This window comes from Scyliorhinus canicula, chromosome 19 (assembly GCF_902713615.1).
Source record: "Scyliorhinus canicula chromosome 19, sScyCan1.1, whole genome shotgun sequence".
Lineage (NCBI taxonomy): Eukaryota > Metazoa > Chordata > Chondrichthyes > Carcharhiniformes > Scyliorhinidae > Scyliorhinus > Scyliorhinus canicula.
In genome coordinates this window covers 99,136,845-99,149,625 of record NC_052164.1, presented here as the reverse complement: position 1 = coordinate 99,149,625, position 12,781 = coordinate 99,136,845, and the positions used below count along the sequence as shown (strand labels likewise).

Below are 12,781 nucleotides of genomic sequence, written 5' to 3'. Positions count from 1 at the left end.
GGTAAAATCATGGCTTACAAGGGAAATTCAAGGTAGTATTCGATCCAAGGAAGAAGCTTGTAAAATTCGGCGCGGAGAAGAAACCTCCTGCACATGCGCAGGAAACAGGCCAGCGGTTCGGCGAATGCGGCAGAACATGCTGGAACTCCTGCACATGCGCCAACTCGCGCGGCTGGCGGAGACCCTTCGGCGCTGGTTGGCGCTGCGCCAACCCTCCCGGGCTGGCATAGCCTCTGGAGGTGCGGAGGATTCTGCACCTTCCGGGCAGCCCGACACCGGAGAGGTTCACGCCACCCCTTGGCGCCGGTATGGCCGCCGTGTCGGCTCCCGGAGAATCCCGGTCAATATCTCCAAACATATAGATGGCACAAAGTTGAGTGGGAAGGGTGAGCTGTGAGGACGATGCAGAGATCCTTTAGTGTGATTTGAATAAGTTGAGTGAGTGGGCAAATGAATGGCAGATACACTGTAATTTGGATAATTGCGATGTTATCCATTTTCCCGTAAAAACGGGAAGGGAGTCTATTATCTGAATGGCCATAAATTAGGAGGGGAGTGTGCAACAAAACCTGGGTGCCCTCATACACCAGCCACTGAAGGTAGACATGCAGGTGCAGCAGGTGATGAAGAAGTCAATGGTATATTGGCCTTCATAGCGAGAGGATTCGAGCAGGGATGTCTTGCTGCAATTATACAGCACCTTGGTGAGGCCGCATCTGGAATATTGTGTGCAGTTTTGGTCTCCTTATCTGAGGAAGGATGTTTTTGCTCTAGATTGGATCGGATTGGATTGGATTTGTTTATTGTCACGTGTGTCGAGGTACAGTGAAAGGTATTTTTCTGCGAGCAGCTCAATAGATCATTAAGTACATGGGAAGAAAAGGGAATAAAAGAAAATACATAATAGGGCAACACAAGGTATACAATGTAACTACATAAGCACCGGCATCAGTTGAAGCATACAGGGTGTAGTGTTAATGAGGTGAGTCTATAAGAGGGTCATTTAGGAGTCTGGTAACAGTGGGGAAGAAGCTGTTTCTGAGTCTGTTTGTGCGTGTTCTCAGACTTCTGTATCTCCTGCCCGATGGAAGAAGTTGGAAGAGTGAGTAGGCCGGTTGGGAGGGGTCTTTGATTATGCTGCCTGTTTTCCCCAGGCAGCGGGAGGTGTAGATGGGCTCAATGGATGGGAGGCAGATTTGTGCGATGGACTGGGCAGTGTTCACGACTCTCTGAAGTTTCTTGTGATCCTGGGCCAAGCAGGTGCCACACCAGGCTGTGACGCAGCCAGATAGGATGCTTTCTATGGTGCATTTGTAAAAGTTGGTAAGGGTCAATGTGGACATGCTGAATTTCCTTCGTTTCCTGAGGAAGTATAGGTGCTGTTGTGCTTTCTTGGTGTCAGCATCGACGTGGATGGAGCAAGACAGATTTTTGGAGATGTCCAGCCCTAAGAATTTGAAACTGCTAACAATTTCCACCTCAGCCCTATTGATGCGGACAGGGGTGTGTACAGTACTTTGCTTCCTGAAGTCAATGACCAGCTCTTTAGTTTTGCTGGCATTGAGGGAGAGATTGTTGTCGCTGCACCACTCCACTAGGTTCTCTATCTCCCTTCTGTATTCTGACTCGTCATTATTTGAGATCCGGCCCACTATGATCTTATCGTCAGCAAACTTGTCACTGGAGTTGGAACCAAATTTTGCCACGCACTTGTGTATGTACAGGGAGTAGAGTAGGGGGCTAAGTATGCAGCCTTGCAGTACCTCGGTATTGGGGACTATTGTAGAGGAGGTGTTGTTGTTCATTCTTACTGATTGTGGTCTGTTGGTCAGAAAATCGAGGATCCAGTTGCAGAGTGGGGAACCAAGTCCTAGGTTTTGGAGCTTTGATATGAGTTTGGCTGGGATTATGGTGTTGAAGGCGGAGCTGTAGTCAATAAATAGGAGTCTGATGTTGGAGTCCTTGTTGTCGAGATGCTCTAGTGATGAGTGTACGGCCATGGAAATGGCATCTGCTTTGGACCGGTTGCGATGATGTGTGAATTGCAAAGGATCAAGGCGTTCTGGGAGTATGGAGGCGATGTGCTTCATGATCAACCTCTCGAAGAGAGAGTGCAGTGAAGGTTCACCAGACTGATTCCTGGGATGACGGGAAGGACGCATGAGGAGAGATTGAGTTGGTTAGGATTGTATTCACTGGAGTTCAGAAGAATGAGGGGGGATATCATAAAACCTGTAACATTCGAACAGGACTAGACAGGCTAGATGCAAGAAGGATGTTCCTGATGGTGGGGGTGTCCAGAACCAGCGGCCACAGTCTGAGGATACGGGGTAGACCATTTAGGACAGAGATGAGGAGAAACGTCTTCACCCAGAGAGTTGCGAGCCTGTGGAATTCATTACCACAGAAAGTAGTTAAGGCCATAATATTGTACGTTTTCAAGAAGCAGTTAGATATAGCACCTGGAGTGAAGGAGATCAGAGGATATCGGGGGTAGGTGGGATTAGGCTATTGAGTTAGATGATCATAATGAATGCTGGAGCAGGCTCAAAGGGCCATATGACCTCCTCCTGTTCCTATTTTCTATGTTTCTAATGAGGCAACAGTCTATCTCCTTTTATAACTCCTTTAATATAATTGTGAGATTTAAGGAAATTAGATTAATTTATTTCAAATTGCATGTCGAAGCAGATATAAAGAGAGAGAAAGAAGATTGGATTGAGAAAGATTAAGAAGAAACAGAAAGGAAAATATGATTTTATTTGAAAAATAATCTCTAAGAACTGTTTCGGACCACAGAAATAAGACTCCATAGTTTTGATTGTTCCTTTTGTCGGCCAGTGAGATTGATTGAGATTCGAGGAACGTAAACCTTGCCATTAAAAGGATCCTTCATACCATTTGCAGTTTTCCATGAAAACACTGGGCAGAAGTTTATGTTTCCCGCCAGCAGGGACTGTAGGAGGTTAACTGGGCAGCGCTGATGCCTCTGCAATTTTACGGATTAATGGGCGAGACCAACCCTGGTGCCCCACCCCCGCCCTCACCCCAATTGATGCCTGAAGTAAAAACTGGATAAAAGCAAATTACTGCGGATGCTGGAATCTGAAACCAAAAAGAAAATGCTGGAAAATCTCAGCAGGTCTGTAGGGAGAGAAAACAGCGAACATTTTGAGTTCAGATGACCCTTTGTCAAAGCTTTGATGCCTTAAGTTACCTATCAAAGACAGGCTAAGGGCCATTTCAGGCCCACCTCAATTTTCACACCGGTAGGAAAAATCTAGGGGTAGTGGGTAAGCCCAAAAAGCTCAAGCCTCAGGAAAGAAAAAGGCATTCCCATAAACAGCCTCCTTACAACATCGGGCTACCCAGACCCAAAAGTCTAGCCAATGTGGATGCTTCCTCAGAAGTTCATTGGAAGTTATTCCTAGTAATCTTTGTAGAATGCCCCATTAAAGAAAGAACATAGGAAATAGCAGCAGGAGTAGACTTTTTGACCCCTTGAACCTGCTCTGCCATCCAATATATATATCATCCACACACACAAATGCACATGAGCAAACTGCATAATGTCTATAATCCGTATTGAATAAACTTCAGGTCTTTTCTCTCTTTAGTTACAACCACTGGTTTGATGGCATGGCCTTAATGCATCAGTTCAAAATTGAAGATGGTAATGTGACCTATATGAGCAAGTTTCTACGCAGTGAAACATATCGGACCAACTCTGCAAACAACCGTATCATGGTATCTGAATTTGGGACTGTTGCAATGCCGGATCCTTGTAAAAACATTTTTGAACGATTTGCTAGCAAATTTGAAACACTAAGTATGTTCCAAGTATCCATCGATGTAATTGTGCTTCATGTGAAGATGAAAACTGGTGTTCCAATTAAAGGTAATGTTTTGTTTTAGAAGCCACTGATAATGGCAGCGTGAACTTTGCACAGTACAAAGGAGATTACTATGCGACCACGGAAACTAATTTCATCCATAAAGTGAACCCCAGTACACTTGACACAGAAGAAAAGGTAAGCATTACTTTATCACTTCACTGGCATAAACTTGCATTTTGTGAAGGCTAGTTCAATTTTTCTGCTTGAAGTAAAAGCTGACATTGAAAATGTTGGTACTTTTAACTTGTCTGTCAAGTTGCTTTCAGAATTGCCAGTACATTTATGTCGAGTGCAGAAATTTAGGAGACAGTACAATTTAGGAATTGTGTGTGATCTCCCACAGTCAAAAGTGCCGAGGATTCTTGCATAAAACAGACATTGGGCCTCTTGAATATACTACCCAAGGGCCTAATGCCTGCTTTGGAACCGTAGCGCAAATTCGGCTAAAGCTTCTAACCCCGGCAAACCACATTATCACATTTACATCAAAGTCTTGCAGCGGAATTCTCCGTTCCTGAGACTAACTATTGACGCCTGGGCAGGATTTGTGAACTTCGATGACAGCAAAACTGGCGCCGCACCTGGACCGATTCAGCGACTGTTAAGGGGCAAGCACCAACGCCACGTGGAACACAATCGATTCCAATGAGAAATAGTGCAGGATTCAGCAGGTCCGGGATTGACAGGCAGGAAGCTGACAAGCTCCAGCCACATATACACACTGCACTCCCCACATACACCATCCCAGCCAACAAGATGGCAGCGAGGAGAGTGGCCCCCCTTTCACGCACTCCGGGCTCGAGACCCTGTGAGACACTGTGGAGGAGAGCCAGCTGCCTCCAATCGCCGGCCCTGAGCCAGGTGACAGAGGTGGTCAGTGCCGTGAGCAAAGCTGTCCGGACCGGCCAGCGGTGCCGCAAGAAACTGCATGGCCTCCTCAGGACGGCCAGGGTGAGGAGACAGCACTGTTCCCCTAGCACTAATCCCCGACCCACATACCCGTAACTACCGCACACCTGCCCCACCCCCAGGAGAAGGCTGCCCATAATCACCGGGAGCAGGAGAAGACTGCAAGCGGACCGCCGGACCTGCGGCCTTCCACCGCAGCAGAGCAGGTGGCCCTGGACATGGTTGGTGGGGCCCAAAGAAAGGGCAGTTGGCAGGGTGGAGAGCCCCCCCACCATCACCACCCCCACCACCACCACCCCACACTGCACCCTCACACCAACACCATCCCATACCACCCTCTGACCCACCACCACCACCCCCAACTCCATCCCCCCCCCCACCCCCTCCCCTCCCCGGCCTGTGGTCTAATCATGCGTCTTGTCTTGTCTAAACCAGGGGCTGGTTTAGCTCACTGGGCTAAATCGCTGGCTTTTAAAGCAGACCAAGCAGGCCAGCAGCTCGGTTCGATTCCCGTACCAGCCTCCCCGGACAGGCGCCGGAATGTGGCGACTAGGGGCTTTTCACAGTAACTTCATTGAAGCCTACTCGTGACAAAAAGCGATTTTCATTTCATTTTCTTGTAGGAGCTGCTGGGGATGGGGTGGGCCCTTCTGGTGCCCCCCGACCCCAGCCACAGCCACAACCCCATGTGCTGACCCATGATTAAGATGATACTGACACAGATGGGAGCCACCGATCTGAATCCCAGGACACCCCGGAGCTCGGGTCCGAGGATGACACAGATTTCCCATCACAGGTGTCTCCAACACCCTCCACCAGAGACACTCACCTCAGTTGGGCAATTTAATGAAGAGGTTCCTGTGGAACTCTCTGGTGCACAGCATACACATGCCCTAGTACAGCAGGTGGAGGTAGGAAATCCTGAGGAGGCGGATGGTCGCAGGGCGGACCGACCGGGGGACCAGATGGATTTTGGGCTTCTGGAACGGAGGGTCCCATCGATCGCAGAGATGCAGTTGCAGAGCCAGGGACTACTTGGGGGCTGTTGGCGAGCCTCCAGCACCTATAGGTTCAGTTGGAAGAATCCAACCATGTGCAGGAGTAGGAGGTGGTGCCGGCCATGCATGCCACCCAGGCCAACACCGCACAGGTGGCATACATGGTGGAGGCCTTGGGGGCGAGGTTTTCAGCCATGGATCAGCATGTCCAAGGCCTGGGGCACTTTTTGCAGGTGGCATCCAAGGCCCTGGATAGGACTGTGCTCTCACAGGCAACTATGTGTCAGAGCTACCTGGACATTGCAGCGGCGCTCCTGAGCATGACCTAGTCACAGCCGGCCATTTGGTAAGAGCATCAGTGGCATTGCCCAGGCACTGGCCGGCATGGTGCAGACAATAGAGGGAGGTGGCCCAGTCCCAGAGAGAGATGGCGCAGTCATTGGCTGATGTGGCACAGACCCAGAAGGTGGTGGCACAGTCAATGGGTGATGTGGTGCAGCCCAGATGGAGGAGGTCCACTCCCTGTGCTCCATGGCCGTGAGCATACAGACCCTGGTCGAGACAGCAGTGGACCTCCAACTGGCGCAGGGTCCCCAGAGGTACCTCTGCTTGCACCCCATGCCATGGAGTAACCCGGGGGGCATCGGGCATCCCAAGGGAGAAGGAAGTGATGGGCCCCTCAGGGGAGGTGCCAGAACACTGCAGCATCTTGGACTCCCCACTTCTGTCCCTGGAGCATCACATGGGCAGTGGGCGATCAGAGCATCCCGTGCGCGCTGGCCCTGGCACACATGTTGTGTGGTCTCCCGGGCCCATGTTCTACCCATCCTCCCCCTCCCCCGCATTCTCCTCATTGGATGAGGACTGGCTTTCATTCTGCTCCTCTAGCAAGTTGCCCCTCTGCTGCGTGATATTGTGGAAGGTGCAGTAGGCCACCACTATGCGGGTGACACTCCCAGCACTGGAGGGTCCCTCCAGAGTGGTCCAGGCACCTAAATCGCATCTTCAGGATGCCTAAGAACCGTTCGAGCACACCCCTGGTTGCTGTGTGGGCTTCGTTGAAACTTGTCTCAATGCCAGTATGTGGACGGCGGGGTGGGTGCAGCCATGTTGGCCGATGTCACTATGCAGAACCAGGGTCTAAGGTGGGTGGTCAGTAGGGGTGCGAGGCAATGACAGTCTGTGCCTGGACACTGACCCAGCCCTGTGGAGGGTCACCCCACTGCCCGGCCCCCCCCCCCCCCCGGCGGGGCGGGCAGTCCTGGCGCCGAGGAGTGTGTGAACCACTCCGGTGTCGGGCCGCCTGGAAGGTGAGGAATCCTCCACACCTTCAGGGGCTAGATCAGCGCCGGCGGTGTTAGCACCGTGCCAAGCGGCGTGGAGCCACGCCAACTGCCGCCGAAAGGCCTATGCCGGCCGGCGCGAGTTGGCGCATGTGCAGGAGCGCTGCATGTGCTGCCGTTATCCCAGCGCATGTGCAGGGGAGTTCTTCTCTGCCCAAGCCATGGCGGAGGTCCACAGCAGCCGGTGCGGAGGGAAAGAGTTCCCCCAGGGCACAGGCCCGCCCACGGATTAGTGGGCCCCGATCACCGGCGAGGCAACCGTGGGAGCACCCCCTGGGGCCAGAGCCCCCCCCCCCCCCCCCCCCCCCCCCCCCCCCCGCACACCCCCCGAGGACCCCGGAGGCCGCCCGCAGAGCCAGATCCTGCTGGTAAGTACCAGGTCTAATTTACGCCAGTGGGACCAGCCTAAAACAGGCGGCCGCTCGGCCCATCGCAGGGCGGAGGATCGCCGGGGGTGCCGCTGTCAGCGGCCACCGGCCAGCGCAGTGCGATTCCGCCCCCCGCCAAAACCCCGGCGCCGGAGAATCCGGCGGGGGCGGGAATCACGCTGCCCCCTGGCAATTCTCCGGCCCAATGCGGGGCGGGGGGGGGGTCTGCCCATAATGTTGACAAAGTGCTTTCTGTAATTCAACGACGTTGACAAAGAGCTTTCTGTAATTAAAGGACTTTATTTTCCCCTAATCTCTTTGAATTTAACTTCGTGATTATCTAACTCCCTATGATGGGCCCTGGCTGCAGTTAAATAATGTGGAAGTGATAAAAGTGTGAAAAACACTTACAGTGACACTTGAACGCCCATGAGTATGTGTGCATATGTTACAATTTGAGGTAGAAAATGTGGTTATATAGAGGAACATCGTATTCTAATGTTTTAATCAACTAACTTTAATACGTGTCTAATATTGTTCAGTCAGAGCATGTAGTCTTCCTTTATTAGCATTGTCGATCCATTCACAACTACATGACAAGGACCAAGTTTTTTGACAATTTTAAAAGTAATCTTTGTCTGTTTAATTTATGATTATGTTGCTAGGTAGATTGGACCAAATTTGTAGCAGTGAATGGAACGACAGCCCATCCACATTATGACCCTGATGGGACAACCTACAATATGGGCAATTCGTATGGAAAAAATGGTACATTTGCCAGAAAGTAATATACGCTGATATTGCATTTCCACAAACATTGGAAAGGAGATTCCTAGGAGCTGCCCCCATTCCAACTTTGTAACTTCGTCAGAAACCCATTTACGTGTGAGAGGGAGTACTATGCACTGTTTACCAGTGTGTTCATCTCGTGTGTTGGTAATGTAATGGAATCCATATTTGCAATCCATGGTTCTCCTTCCCATGGAAGCACATTTAGCCCCTACCTCTATGCTTTTGAGAGACAAACAACACAGACTTAATAAGTTCTGTAATTGAAATACTTACACATTGTGAAAGATGTTGTATTCTTCATCTGTAGACAAATTGCCTCAGCCTAGGTCCTGTGCAGCCAAAGGCAAGTCAAATGTAAGACTGTTGGGACAGGCATAGATTGTCTGTTTGTAGCAATTGTTTTAAAATTGAATCTCATCATTTTGAAATTTTGCTTGCAGTTGACTATATCCCCACTTGGGAAACTCAGTAGCACTAGTGCAATATAAACGCACCTTGCAGTTTTGAGTTCTGTATCATGAAGTGCGACAAGAATTGGGCTATTGTGTGTGCAGTTATTCCCATGTGTCAAACTAAACTGATGTACCACATCTAAAATCTATTACCAAGCAATTTGAGTGATCTATTTCTGCATAGTTGCCTTCACAATGCATCATTCATAACATTTACACACCATATCATGTGTTCATTCTCTAATGCATATTGCTTAATTCAATAATTTGTTGTGGAACTGCAAGCATTAAAAGCACAGAAAACAGATACTCTTTTTTTTGTGAGTTTTTCAGTTAGCAGTGTTCCTTTTCAAAATATCCACGATTCTAATTTTAAACTGTTTACTATTTTCAGTGCTTAGAAGTTAATTTTAACCTGTTTACCCTTTTTAGTGCTTAAAAGTACTAATGTAACATTTTAATCAATGGAAAGGCGTGGTATTTCCATGCTAATTTCACTGAGATTAGTCAATATCACAACTTTAGAAATGCCACCCTGTAACTCAAATTGAGTGTTATTATATCCTGTCAAGTATTTCCTGCTTGTGCTGATATTCTGTATGATTCAGTTCCACTTTGAATGAAGCACCTCATCACTGAACCATCTAGGGAACTCAGAATATTTATTTTTCTGTTTTGTAATGTGTTAACCACATTGTTTCCTGGTAATAAAAGACAAGCCACCCTTCAGAGAACCGATAATGGATTGTAGTTTGCACTCATTAGAAAGTTAGGGCTTTTCTTTTTTGAGCGAATGGAAATCTTTATGGTTCTGAAGGGGCAGGATGACTTAAATTGTTTACATCGATATAATAATGAGCGGGCAGAGTTTACCGATGATCTCACAAAGAATAAAATGAAGACTTGAATGTATCTCTTTACGGCGAGTGGTTTGAAAGTGAATTCCCTTCCAAAAATGATGGTTCAAATGGATTCGATAATTCTTTTATGAGGGATTATTACTGAAAGTTGAAGCAGAATAGGAAGATGAATTTGGATTGTGCAGAAGTTGACTCTGTGGCACATGTAGGATCAAACACTAACACAGACTTGAATGATTGACTGGAATATCCTGTCATTCTACAATTATGTTTTGTTTTGTAGGCGCAATATATAACATCATTGCTGTTCCTCATCAGAAGTCAGATGACGAGGAGACACTTCAAGGAGCCAAAATTGTTTGTGGTATTACAGCAGTGGACAGCATGAAGCCTTCTTACTACCACAGCTTTGGTTTGACATGTCTTCTCATTACTAGCATAGATTGTGACTTGACCTGTAAATGTTTGCACATTAAGGAGTAATTGAAATATTTATTATGTTATCTTTTTGCACCTGTTGGACTGTAAAATATATCATGGGATAATTAATAATGTTGCTTTTCTTTATCTTTTAAGAATCAAAACCATTTTTAATGAGAAGGCTAGGGCACAAACAAGATGAAAAGAATAAGAGAAATAATGAGATAAGAATTAGAAATTAGTAAATGCCATGCTGAAGTTTCCAAAACTTGTAAAATTAATGGAAGTTTGAAGGATGTAGAAAATTCCACTTTGTGGATGCCAAAAGTTTTATACAATGCACCTGGAGTAACATTTGCATAAAATAATTTATTTCTCAAGATTTAAATTTTAGTTTGTTATTTCCCTTCCATGCGTCTGTGAGAGCCCTTCACTTGACAACCATGCAAATTTTAAAATATCCTAGTTTAGCGAATCTGGCTGAGCTTACGTTGCAAACAAATGCCTAACAAATCCAAATGAGGCTGAGTTCATCATCATTTAAAATGTATACATGGTTGAATTGTATCGAACGTTCAATAGATTTATTCGCACATATATCTGACTGGGGTTAAATTGGCAAATCTAGAGATATGAATGAGGAGACACTTGAAGGGACATTTGTTTGTGTCATTATACTAGCCGACAACATGAAGCCTTCTTACTATCACAGCAGGGGGCCTTATGGTCAATTGTATCATCCCTACCTCTGGACCAGAAAGTCCGGGTTTGAGTCTACTGCCAGGACTTGTTGGCCATGGAAGGAGCATACATAACGCGGTTCAACTGGCAGATATTCAGCTTGGAATCCTTCCACCATTTCCCCACTATTCCCCAAAGGGAATAATAGTGTACCTGTGAAGGTATGCTTATAAAAAGACTATCACAGTTTTGGTTGACATTCCTCCTGATTATTCCAATAGATTAAGACTTGATTTGTAAATTTCCCTACATTAAAGAGTGACTAACTCTATTTTTTTTTATTTCTATTTGCATGATGTTATATATTCCTTTAAATTACCTACTTCTATGTGGGACCACTCACCACATTAATTAATTTCCTTGGATTGGAAAGATGTTCAGTTTGAAGCTTCCACTGGTGGCATAAATTAAAATGGGGCTTTGAATAACCTAACCCTGCTACTTGTTGTAGTACACTGAATATTCCTTTCAAGGAGACACAATGCCCTTCATTTTATTACACTAAATTTATTACATACAAAAGTGGTAAAATGATGAATGAATGTACTGAACTTTATAAAATTATGCTAATAACATTTGTTTTTCCTTGATAGGAATGTCTAAAAACTATATCATCTTTGTTGAGCAACCACTGAAAATAAACGTGCTGAAAATTCTCACATCCAAATTCAGGGGTAAAAGTTTGAACAATGCGATAAACTGGGAGCCCGAACTCAACACCATTATCCATGTAGTTAATAAACACACAGGAGAGGTATGACAACTTTGCATGACTTGGAGTATTTTTAAAAATATGATGATATCATTTACGTACCAAACACAAGACATGTTTGCAGAAGAGCGGAGCGGACCTTACAGTGTTTTAAGATTTTACACATCGTACTTGATCAACAAGATTTTAGATTAAATTAGAGGATGTAACAAAACAACAATCTCCCAATATATTAAGCCAGATATCCCATATCATTAACAGGGACTAAATATTTTCCATTGGCATGAAGTTTTTAAAAAATCTGTCCTCTGCTTGGTCCCTTAATATCGGGTCAAAAGCATAATTGGGCTAAGCCTTTGAACAGGTCATATAGTTGTTCTTTCCGGCTTAATAATGACAAGTCATATATCAGGAGAGGAATAATTAAGGGGATGGCCAAGGAACCCACCACAATAGTTCTGTTCGTAAATATATATCTCAATCTAAGCATTCAGTGTTGCAGTGTTGCAACTGAAGAATGTCCATGTGTGATCTCTGGTCATTGCTGAGTTAACTAAACTCAGCCTGGATGTTCTGTTCAGTGGGCAGTTAAAACTGAATTAGAATCCTAATGACCCTAATGCTACTGTGGGCAGCACAGTAGCTCAGTGGTTAGCACAGTTGCTTCACAGCTCCAGGGTCCAAGGTTCGAGTCCCGGCTGACTGACTGTGCGGAGTCTAAACGTTCTCCCCGTGTCTGCGTGGGTTTCTTCCGGGTACTCCGGTTTCCTCCCACAGTCCAAAGATGTGCTGGTTAGGTGGATTGGCTATGCTAAATTGCCCTTTGTGTCCAAAAAGGGTTAGGTGGGGTTACTGGATTACAGGGATAGGGTGGAGGTGTGGCCTTAGATAGGGTGCTCTTTCCAAGGGCTGGTGAAGACTCAATGGGCTGAAAGGCCTCCTTCTGCACTGTAAATTCTATGATTCTATGACATTATATTTACATTAATTCATTAGACTCACAACTGAGCCCTTCAGTACCCTTCACAGGAACAAAGTAGCATCAAAATAGCCACAGGACAGGAAGCAAGCAGAGAATACACTGTTTGTATTTTACCTCCCATGCTGCCCAGTTTCTGTGGGCAGAGGGAATTAAAATTCCTCTTAAGATTCTCAACTGGTTTTTTTCCCGGCTTGCGAGAAGCTGCAGAATATTGGCAGCATGTTACCCACCTCCTCAGTTAGGAGGTAGGTGCAGGGTGGGATGTAGAGGCCTGAGAAACCAGGAGAATGTCACTTTAAAAATAGGAG

General features: G+C 46.5%; 1 protein-coding gene across 4 annotated transcripts in view; it reads left to right on the top strand.

The window, feature by feature from the left end:
* LOC119953871 (beta,beta-carotene 9',10'-oxygenase-like) overlaps positions 1-12,781 on the top strand; it is a 45,422-nt gene that overhangs the window by 20,410 nt on the left and 12,231 nt on the right. For all 4 annotated transcript variants that reach the window (XM_038778472.1, XM_038778474.1, XM_038778473.1 and 1 more), the window contains exons 3-7: positions 3,618-3,829; positions 3,916-4,031; positions 8,180-8,282; positions 9,902-10,030; positions 11,373-11,533. In XM_038778472.1, the coding sequence (XP_038634400.1) occupies positions 3,618-3,829; positions 3,916-4,031; positions 8,180-8,282; positions 9,902-10,030; positions 11,373-11,533 (721 nt within the window). The remainder of the gene's footprint in view (positions 1-3,617; positions 3,830-3,915; positions 4,032-8,179; positions 8,283-9,901; positions 10,031-11,372; positions 11,534-12,781) is intronic.